The sequence below is a fragment of the Aquila chrysaetos genome, chromosome 14 (assembly GCF_900496995.4).
Source record: "Aquila chrysaetos chrysaetos chromosome 14, bAquChr1.4, whole genome shotgun sequence".
Classification (NCBI taxonomy): domain Eukaryota; kingdom Metazoa; phylum Chordata; class Aves; order Accipitriformes; family Accipitridae; genus Aquila; species Aquila chrysaetos.
Window position 1 is genome coordinate 33,112,549 of NC_044017.1, and position 11,648 is coordinate 33,124,196.

The 11,648-nt window shown below is 37.1% G+C and overlaps 1 protein-coding gene across 3 annotated transcripts in view; it reads right to left on the reverse strand.

Moving 5' to 3' along the window:
• Nucleotides 1-174: 174 nt before the first annotated feature.
• The window catches only part of INTS6 (integrator complex subunit 6), a 46,628-nt gene continuing 35,154 nt past the window's right edge, over nt 175-11,648 (reverse strand). For 2 of the 3 annotated variants that reach the window (XM_041128665.1, XM_030036384.2), the window contains exons 11-19: nt 11,463-11,557; nt 10,930-11,040; nt 9,088-9,303; nt 8,853-8,979; nt 7,465-7,607; nt 6,574-6,808; nt 5,456-5,827; nt 4,890-4,983; nt 175-763 (exon numbers count right to left, since the gene is read on the reverse strand). In XM_041128665.1, the coding sequence (XP_040984599.1) occupies nt 670-763; nt 4,890-4,983; nt 5,456-5,827; nt 6,574-6,808; nt 7,465-7,607; nt 8,853-8,979; nt 9,088-9,303; nt 10,930-11,040; nt 11,463-11,557 (1,487 nt within the window). In that variant the 3' untranslated portion in view covers nt 175-669. The remainder of the gene's footprint in view (nt 764-4,889; nt 4,984-5,455; nt 5,828-6,573; nt 6,809-7,464; nt 7,608-8,852; nt 8,980-9,087; nt 9,304-10,929; nt 11,041-11,462; nt 11,558-11,648) is intronic. The other variant, XM_030036385.2, reaches the window with a different exon arrangement.

The following is an 11,648-nucleotide window of genomic DNA, read 5'->3' on the forward strand; positions in this document are numbered from 1 at the left end:
TAGTTGCGATTCAGCATTAGCTTCCTTTCACTTGCTCTCTGATTAAGAACAGAATATCCAGTGATACAAAACTGCTCTTCACTCTCTAACACTGACAGTAGAACGTATAAGCTCTGGAAAGGGAAGGCAAAATGAACCATTCCAATAAAAACTGTACTCAATCCTACACAAAGATTAAAATAGAGCTTTTATTGATGGAATAACAAAAGTGCTTTTCTTAAATATTTTTCAAAATACATTTATACAACTTACAATAATATATCCAAAATAACTGTATATACAAAACATTACCTTGTTTAATGTATGTGCTTTTTTTTTTTTGAAAATTACAAAGCAACTTTTTGGCAAAGTTCAACCTTAAGAGGTGATAGTTTTGAAGGTTGGATTAAGAAAAATAGAACCTGAGGGAAAGTGACACTTAAGTCCATAACAAGCAAGAAGTTCTCCATTTAGTTAAATAAAAATGTTTTTGTAATATTTTTCACATTACAAAAATAACAGAAGTGGAGAAAAAAAAAAAAAAAGATGATGGATACTTTTCTCATCATTTTATAGAGCAGCTTCTCATTCTTTCAGGTACAGGAACTTGAGATAAGAGTGCATGTCAAAAATGAATGCAACTAAGGACAGCAGCGCCCTGCTGTGGCTTTCTCTTGTGTGCAGTGTTTCTTAGCTGCTGTTGATATGGTTGACCTGATTGGATCTGCGATGGATTTCTTCCAGAAAACTCTCAAGCTGTTCTATCAGCATTCGTTTTTTAAACCTGTATTTAAAAGAAAGCATAATAATGGATGCACACAATAATACATGAAACATCATTCACAAAACTTTCACTGAACCCTGGAAACTTCAGTTATTATTTTAGGTCCAGTGCATGATGAGGTTATATATACCTCATATGTATATACACTGTCGTGGTTTAACCCCAGCCAGCAACTAAGCACCACGCAGCCGCTCACTCACTCCCCCCCCACCCAGTGGGATGGGGGAGAAAATCGGGAAAAAGAAGCAAAACCCACGGGTTGAGATAAGAACAGTTTAATAGAACAGAAAAGAAGAAATGAATAATGATAATGATAACACTAATAAAATGACAACAGCAATAATGAAAGGATTGGAATGTACAAATAATGCGCAGTGTAATTGCTCACCACCCACCGACCGGCACCCAGCTAGTCCCCGAGCAGCGATTCCCCGCCCCCACTTCCCAGTTCCTATACTGGATGGGACGTCCCATGGTATGGAATACCCTGTTGGCCAGTTTGGGTCAGGTGCCCTGGCTGTGTCCTGTGCCAGCTTCTTGTGCCCCTCCAGCTTTCTCGCTGGCTGGGCATGAGAAGCTGAAAAATCCTTGACATTAGTCTAAACACTACTAGCAACAACTTGAAAACATCAGTGTTATCAACATTCTTCACATACTGAACTCAAAACATAGCACCGTACCAGCTACTAGGAAGACAGTTAACTCTATCCCAGCTGAAACTAGGACAACGCTGTCTCCTAAAGTTCTGGTAAACTACTAACCTGCTCTTCCATTTAATGAGAGAATACAAAACTATGCTGACTACAGTCTATTCTAGCATGTTGCTGAACATCACTCAGCCCTCAGAAAGCCAGGAAAAAGAGAGTTGAGTGCTTGCTGCTTCCAGAAGTAAAGTTCTGAAGTTCAGAAATAAAATATATGTCAAAGGAACTATAACCTTAAAGCTGGCAACAGCTTTTAGGGATTATTTGCATGCCTTCATGGTGCATTCACAAAAGTTAAGTGAAGTTGGTACTGGTGAAAGAATAGCCATTACACAGTGCAGAGCAGATTTCCTGACAAGAAAATACAAATTAAAAGTTTGAGAAAGAAATTAAAGAAAATGCAGGTGTAATCCATACCTGGACTCTCTGCAGTTCTATTCCATATCGATTACATAAATTTGAACAGCAGACCGTTTTGTCCCCTTTGCTCACATCCCTGCCTCGGCGCTCACAGCTCCTTGCTGTTTCCAGCTAGCCCTCCCCCTTGCAACATTTCTGCATCTGAGAAGCCACATCCGACCGACACTTTCGCAGCTGTACGCATACTCAAAGATAAGCAGCAATGAAAAGATCACACACTTTCTCAGCTCGGTACTATTCTGAACTATAGATCGGGTTCAGTCCTGTGGCCTTAGTAAACCCCAGCAAAAGCCTCTAGTCCCGGCCAGGCCTCCCAGCCCGTGTTCTTGACTCACAGAAACATGGCATCTGCCCTAATTCCCAGACCACAGACCTCCCCACAACCCCAGCTTGACTACGGGGAAACAAGCTCCCATTGCCAACCACTTACTATCTTGTTGAATACCCATGCTCTGGGCCCCTTACCCATCCTTCTCATCACAGTTCTCCTCAGTAACCCCACAGAAACCCCACACTTCAAGTACTGCTTCCCCTCCATTCTTCCTCATTGCTTTCACAACTGCTCCCTGCTTGTTGAAAAGTATTAACCTGGGAAATAGGTAATTATTCCTTCTCATTCCCTGTAGTAAAAGTACAATTATCTAATAGCAAAGTGCTTTACTATAATACAATCCTAGTGAACATTTAACATGCTAATACTCTGTGCAAGTGATTAGGTAATATTATTTTGCAGAATACCTTCAAGCCCCTCTGAAGCAGCTATACAAGTTAACAGCAGACATTTCCTAGAAACTTAAAACCTGGTGGAAGGTGGGGAAAAAAAAACCACATTGCTAACTATTCTCACATAACTGTTGTCACAAGAATTCAGGTTTACAGTGCACTATGTCAAGCCCTTCAGCACATCTCACTGAAAGTTCTTTTCCAAATGCTGAACTCTACAGCAAACTATTTTTTCCAAGTCAACAGAAACAATTTACCACATTAACTAATATTGTAATTAACAGAATTAAGCATTGACTCTAATTCAACTGTTCACTCTAAGAATATTAGTTCCCTTAATAAAACTTCCTTGAGTAGTTCTAGCTATTGAGCATGAAGCTTCATTATTATTTTGAAATTGGTTGTATTACTTCTTGCCAGCACTTTTATCATTATAAGTCTTATGAGGAGCGGCTGAGGGAGCTGGGACAGTTTAGTCTGGAGAAAAGGAGGCTGAGGGGAGACCTTATCGCTCTCTACAACTACCTGAAGGGGGGTTGTAGTGAGGTGAGTGTTGGTCTCTTCTGTCAGGTGGCTGGAGATAGGACAAGAGGAAATGGCCTCAAGTTGAGGCAAGGGAGATTTAGGTTAGATATTAGGAAAAATTTTTTTACTGAGAGGGTTGTCAGACATTGGAATAGGCTGCCCAGGGAAGTGGTTTGAGTCACCATCCCTGGAGGTATTCAAAAGCAAGTAGACGGGGTACTTCAGGACATGGTTTAGTGGGCATGGTTTATGGTTGGACTCGATCTTGAAGGTCTTTTCCAACCTAAATGATTCTATGATTCTATGATCACTAGTGGGTATTGGCCAGCATTTTGCCTAGGTACACACTCTGGGCTTTGCTATGTGTATTAGTAGCCTAAAGCTCTTAATTTGAAGAATAAATAAAAGGGAACTGAATTTCTCATACTGAGAAGTTGGTTGATTGGAGAATGTTGATCTGTGTTTTGTCAGCTTTTGCTCTAGACTATTTCACAGAGAATTAAAAAAACACTTATTCTTAGTGCTAGGACCATAAATGGCTTGCTATGCCAACTCCAGAAATACTGAAGACCTCTCCACTACATAGGCTACTTCCTTTTAGCCCTTTCCTAAATAAATCTTCAGTTTGTGCATCCAAAGTTATAGCCATCTATTGGGAAGTCATGTCTCTTGTGTTCAGTAAGGACTCCTTATAAGCACTAATACTACCCACCCAGGCTGAGCCAAATATATATCACTAAGCATAAGAAAGCTCTTTGCCAGAATAGAAATAGCTAAGGATTTGAAATTGAGATGTAGTATCTCCTTGTCCTTAATATTTTCACAATCAACTGGAAGAAGAAAAAATTATTCCATTATCTACCTCACCTTGATTTCTGCCTCTCAAAAGTGATAGCTTTTCTGCCATCACAAGAGGAACCACAGGACAGTCAGTTTCCAAAGGAAGCTGAAAACTGGATTGTTTTGGAAACCTTCCTCTCTCCTCACAACTCTCTATTGGATTAGCCTCCAGAATTGAATGGGGACAGTTTTTAAACACACACTTTGTTGCTGAAATGCTCAAGAGCTTTCTTAAGTCTGTGTTCAGAGTCAGAGCTCCTTGGAGCAGGGAAAGAGAGCAGGCATCCCAAATTTGAATTGCATTCCATAGCACTGCAAAAGTCATCTGTCAGTTAACAAAACAAGACTATCCTGAGAACTCTGGAGAGCCTAGACATGTTTCCTGGAGGGAGTAGGGAACCTTGGTTAAATGTGATAGCTTGCCTGGATAAGGAAAGAAGCAGAGAACTGCAGTGTTATCCAGGTGGATAAAATGACCACACTATAAAAATCTAACCAAAGAGAGAGATTAAGCTCTTCCTACACTCAAACCAATAAAAATTAAAATTTAACAACAGTCAACAGAAACAGAATTGCCAACCTCTTCCACCAGTAGATACAGAAAACTGTTTTGACTATGGTGGGAGAGAGGATTTAATTCTGATGCATCCAACAGCAACACTCAACTGCTGCCAAATTTTGTAGGAAGAGAGTCACATTTTTAAAGACAAAATCTGAGGCAAAAAGGTAAGCTTGTGCAAACAACACACATCAGGAAATTTATGTGTTTCTGGATTTTTTTCTAGGGAATTATTTATTTGCAGTGCAAAGCATTGTGTGGCAGGTTTCAAATAAAGAACTGCATGGCTGTCAAGCAGTTATGTATGGCAGTACATGGTGCAGTTTTAAAAGATCAATACAATTCAGTTACCTACCTTGAAGCTTCTTTAATAACATTTTGTAAAAATATCAGTCGGGTTTGTAAGCTTCCTTGTACATGCTTCAATAAAAAGAAGATTCTTTCATATTCTTGAAGAGAAGAGCAAAATCATAGTTACTTAAGAAATGCCTATACAAATATATGTTGTAATAGATCTGAGTGAAATCTGAGTGAAATGCAACAGATTTCATTCAGCTTTTGTAAGCTTTTAGGATATATCTCCTATCAACCAGGCCTGTAGCAATGACATACTGTTTAATGAACACTAATATTAAAAAAAACCCAGGAAACTGCAGTTTAGGGTATTACTGGAACACCTAACAAGTTAATTCTAACACTGATAACATAAAAAACATGACCATCATGGACATTGGTAAGTATAGCAATGTTTTACTCACTCATCTGGGAAGTTTTTAGCAGAGGTTTTAAAACAAATCTTTTCAGCTTTAAATTTATTTTGCTTCAGTCTCATGGTTCATCATATTTCTAAAATAGTGATCTAATGTGAATTCTTTGTCTAGCTCTCATGCCAATCACCTGAAAGAGATCTGGTATACTTACTCCTTCCTGGTTTTCGGATCTCTTTCATAATTTGTGCTCTTAGCTCTATATTAATCTCTCTGGAACTTCTGCAATGTGCTGTTTTTCTCCCTTTGCTGGGTGAAGACATCGGCAAGTTCTCTTCAGTACTTTGCTCTTTACTACCTGATTCCTCATGATTCTCCAAAAACCCATCAACATTCAAGTTATTCCCTAAATGTTCATGGCCTACATCCTCTGTATGAGCTGCTGATCGATCCAATGAGTTGAACGGAGAAGAGGGCATTGAAAACTCTGAATCCACAGTATTTGGGAAAACGTCTGATGAAAGTGGGTCTGTAACATGATTCTCAACCACATCATCCATTGTAACCTCATTATTTGTTTCTGATGCTGAAAAAAAAAAAAAGGATTACACTTGCCAGTTTCACATTCTTTATCATCTGATATAAGTCAATAAATCAGTTCAGTATTAAACTCTTGTAAAGCTATGCTCCAGCTTGTATAGTCTACTGTACACGCCAGGCATAAGAAAATGCGTCTGTGGGTTGTAACAGTGAGCACATTACTATATATTCTGGCAATTAATGGCTTAAAAAAAATCACAGGTATATTCTGTATATGAAAAGGGAAATTGCTATATGGACTACCAACAAAAGAAAAAGCACCTGTAAAATCTGTTTTAATGACATGCTTGTCTTTCCCCATTAAATTGAACTGACAAAGTTTACTTTAGTGCTGAACAGTGAGCAAGACTTACAGCACCTCAGCTCCACACTACGGGAAGTGAATTCACTGCACTAGAGCAAAATTTAAATTAACTTCACATTGTGATACTTTTGGAGCATCTGCATTCCCAGGCAAAGGAAGAACACCCTTCTGACTGTTTACATTGTCTCCTCATTTAATACAGGAAATACATTGTTTATACTGGGAAGTTCATATGAAAGACTTCTGTCTGAAGGACTATTTTAACTCTTTCTGTAATTAACCCCAGATGCACACTTAAATACTTCATTTTCAAAAATGAGGGATAAAATTGCCATATTTGGGAAATCAGCCAATGGTATTTCTACATAAACAAGTTTTTTACATAAATTAAAAAGCAAACTCTCTAAAGATGATGAAGATTCACTTACTTTTGTGAATAGGAATAGGTTTAATAACATCAGGCTGTGCTTGAGTGATTGGTGTTGGTGGCCCTTTCCCTCCAATGTGGTTATTCACAACCGGAGGAGTTTGCGGTCGACCTCTGAGCAGCGGGGACATACAACGTCGTCTTTTTGGAATCCCTTGCATATTTGGTTCTCCAGGTCTTTTATGTTTATTTTGAGGTCCTGATACAAATTCATCTGCTTCATCTATCATCATTCCCTGTAATTAATTTAACAGGGAGAATTCTTAAACTTTACGCCAAAAATACATCATATAAAATACGATGAATGCTTTGATGTTATGATGATGTTTACCATGTATAAGGCAACTATGTAAAACATGCCATTACGTACTGAATTCTCAAATGTCAACCAAAACCTCCCTAGACTAAATCAATGTGCTTAAGGCCCTTATCCAACAGTCTGCCTAGTAAGACAACTGAGTGGGCTGTCAAACTTCCTTTTCAGTAACTGCAAAATAACTAAAACATTTAAAAGAAGAGCTCTAAATGACATTGGTAATTTGGTCAAGTCCAAGACAGATTTGGACAAAAGGGAGAATCCATGCTCTCAAAGTTAAGGGAAGCTTTTTATGGGGGAAGTTTGGTAAAGGAAACATGATTAGGTATTAGTTATACTACTGTGACAAACATATTTCATTTATAATACAATTCAGAGGCATAATACTGATCTTCCAATAAAGACTGCCCTCCATAGGATACTATTGATGGAAAAACATCTGAGATGCTTTCTTGTAAGCAGTACTTTTCCAAATACTGGAAAGTGATTCTCCAATACATTGCTCTTTGAATGGTCTAATCAGCAGTGCACACACTCACAACAGCACATTTTTAAGAAGCTTTACAGAAAAGTCACCTTCTTGTCCAATTTGAATGGATTGCCAAACGTATGAAGCCTTCGTGGTTGATCAGGATCAAGCTCTCGGAGTGGAGAAGGTATTTGTTTTAGATACTCCTGGTAGTTTCCCATTTGTGCTATAGGTACGCTGTGAACTTGATCTATCATAACAGAAGGGTTTATTAATATATGATACTGCTCACCTTATGAGAATTTAGTCTATATCCACTTCACACCTCCAGTTTTCAGTCTTTTATCAAATGCATTAACAAAATAGATGTGCAAAACTCACCATTATTCTTGCCTAACTGGTATTTATACCATCATGTTTTGAGTGCAGGAAACTTGCTTAAATGAATCAGTACATGTCTTGTGTATTTATCATTATGACAGGGAAATAAGCAATAGTTGTCATACATGGATGTTAGTTTTCCAATATGTCCCATAAGTTTTCAACAGGGCAGATGGGTGAAAAAACTGAGACTGGGAACAAATTATAACTAAAACATTACTACAAACAAAAGACACATTAATGCAAAGTAGTAATGCCATGCTGCATACAGCTTTGACATAACCCAATCTTAGCCGCCCAAAATTTACTTGTTGAGACTAGCATTTTCCCAAAGCAATGGTGATTTTTGACCACTGGAATCAATAAATTCTTAAAATCCATAGGACCCGATTCTAAACTTGTTATGGATTTAAAGTTGCCAAGCCTTTGAACAAGCAAAACATATGCTAGCAGAAATAGCAGAAAAAAACTAACATTAGTTTTTAGTGGTTTAACCCCCTCCCCAAAGAATAACTTCTCTGCATTTCACCTTATATTATCAGTTGATTACAGATGTTAATCTGACCCAAGTAGTGGCAGGACTAATGTAACATACACTTTCACTTGCATTGCCCTTCTCATTTTCTCCACTTATTTCATCATCTTCTGTTGCCATAAAGCAGTGTCAGAAGACACAGTAGAAAGGTAAAGGAATAAATTAGCAGACTACTGAACTATTTGCTGTTGGCCTAAGGCAGCACCCAGTGAGCAAGCTTACTTTTCCACTGCTAAAAATCCACTTCTATGGAGAGAGATCGTAATGTTCAGAACTGCCCTGTGATTTTTTCTCAGATACATCATGAAAGTTGGGAAAAAACAGTGAACAAAATCTTATTTAAAAGCCCAAGTCTCCTCATACAGACTAAAGGACAGAGCAGTGAATCTGCAATCTTCTCTAGCCTCACCATTTTTTCTTCCAGTAAGTTATTTAAGGAAAAAAATCTAAAAGAACATGCAGTTTAATGGCAGTAGCAGACATCCACGAAGTTTTAAAGGACTACGCTACTTGTTATAGTCCTCATTTTTTTAGTACCAATCACATCACAGGTAGACAAAAAATAAACTGTTATCTAACCTTCATCTTGTCCTTTGAGGAACTTGCGAGTACTCTTCAGTAAATTAGATCTCATTCGTGTTAACTGATCCAAAAGATTTCTTCTGGGTATGTCATAAGCATTTCTAAAAGTCTGAGGTTTCAAATCCTATGGTTCCAGCAAATAAAGTTCCAATTAATACCATGTATGAAACAATATCTAGCATTTCAATGGAAGTATATTGAAAATAACAACATTACACACAGTGGTGCTTACCTTATTCAGCAAAGCTATTTGGAACCCAGCATACTCCTTCATATTGAGGTCTAGAGGTCTATGAGGAATTTCCCCAGTAATCCCCTGTAGCAGATGTTGAAAATCGTTCCTATGTGCCATAGACAGGTTGTGTGATCTGCTTCTGACCTTAATTCCAGTCTCTTGCGCTACCTTTTTGCCTACAGAGCCAATGACTCTATCGGACTCTATTTTGGCCTTAATTTGAAATAAATAAATAAATAAAATTGACAATACGCTCTTAAAAGGATTAGTCAGACTTATTCATTTTAAATTCCTACCCAGAAGATTCAACAATGTGCTAATACACTATGACGACCATAACCAGGATGGGTGCTTAAGGAGTGCTTAATACATAACCACTTAAAGCTTACTACAATTTTAAATATAGTGAACAGTTTGTGCCTAGGTCTTCTGCATATTTCCCCTCTGCTGCCCATTATGGTATCTAAGCACCAATATGCATGCAATGCTTTTATTTTCGTAAAATGCCATAATTTGACTAGTAATTCTCTGCAAATCTATCTGTACTCACATGGACTGTTTTCTACAGTCACAGCTAAACACTATAGTTCTCAAAAGACTGATTCTCCCACAACTATAGTTGCGATCAGTCACACACACAATGGTATCAACTTTTTAAAAGCTCAATACAAAAGTCATAACATTAATAAATATGAAATACATTACAATACCCAATTCTATTTGACTAGACAGACCTAATCCCCAATATTATGTTAGATTTGTACCAAAATCAAACATGTTCATAAATGCCAGCTTTTTGGCAGAATACAGTTGAACAAAGAGCCAAAAGTAATTTACTAATACACCTGCCAATGTTGTTTTTGCAGTTTCACATAAATTTATAGCCTACTCAAAATTTGAATATATACTTATTAAGAATACTGGGTCTCTATTAGCAGTGCCTTTCAGAAGTTAGAAAAGCTTTAAGTACAATTTGCAGTGCATGTCATTACATCTTAGGAGTCCAAGATGTCTAGGTTGAGAGATCAGTTCACAGAATACTGAGCAATATGACTGTGATTTAATAGGATATACTGTAAACTTCAAGAAGTTTGCTCCCTCAAATAATCATTTTTATTAATGTTTTCAGAAAAAGCTGGTCCAACTCATTAGTTAAGTTACAAGTACTTGCACTACTGTTTCTTGATGTTTCAAGCCTACTGCATTTTTTTATCTTGAACAAGAAAGCTTAACATGCACAGTCTAACAAAATAAAAGTGAAGGTAGCAAGGCAGAAATGCTTTAGCTGGTGCACGAGACTAGTCAAAGATATGGGCACTATTCTGAACACAGTCAACAATTTCAAAAGGTCACTTGCCACTTCTATGACTGTATCCTTATTTGAGATTCTGAATTATGTCAGTTTATATTTACAGAGCACTTTCTGTTTCATTTCACAAGCCAAAGAAAGGACACTTTCCAATTCAGATGCACAAAGTATAAATATCTATTTTCTGAAAAAAATGCTAGAACATCTTCAATATCTAAGGTAAGACAACATGTTTTCTTTTGGACAAAAATATGTTACTGTCTGTACAAGTAAAAATGGTCCTTAAATACAAAAAAATCTCAATTTGTACCTCCATACCTATCTCTATAGTCCAGTCTATAAAGTCTATTTTTAAATGTTAAGTTTTCCCTCAATTCAGAAAACCAAAATGCTTTTTTGCTAATTGCTTATGGGAAGGTATTAACTTGATCTTTCTGCTCTTTTTTCCCTTCAAAGCCATTGAACCTGAGTATTTTAAGATTATCCTGATATTAGAATAAGTTTTTACTGCTTTTTTGCTTCAACATTACCTGCTGACTCAACTTTTTGAGATATGAAATGACACTGTAACTAAGTCCATATTCCACATTGTCAGCTATAAGGTTTGGTGCTCCCATCATTCTCACAGCTTTCTTCAAAGGCTGAAACATGGAATATATTGTATAGTCATATTTAACTTTATGAGTGTTGTATACATACTTCAACTAACTGTATCCATTTCAAATAGAACCTGAGGTCCTCAAAGTTAGAAAAGAAGAAAAACAAAGACTTTCAAGGGCAGCATTTTTTTGTTGTTCTTTTAAAGCATTGTTCCATTCATACAGAATCAATTATGAACAGAGATATCATTTATATACAAGTCACAGCTGATGAAATTTTCATAACATTCAGGTCTCAAGCCTTCCACAGGGCTCCAGTGAAAACAGTATTATTATGCATGAAGTTTAGCTGTTCTCTCTTAAATTAATACATATTCTACTTGAAATAGGGACTACACCCATAGTGGAAAGATAACTATAGTTACATAAGAAAACACAAATTTTAACACAGTAAGTCATCTTACCCCAAGATAATAAGGAGGCATTGTCTTCAAATAGCTTTCAAATGACTGTCGCCATTTCAATGTAGGCTTTGCCTTGTGTACTTTAAACAAGTCATCTGATGGTTATAAAAAGAAAAGAGACAAAATGAAAGGCATGTCTAGACAGCATTGAATCTTTTCTTCTAATAAAAGAAACTCTCAAACAAA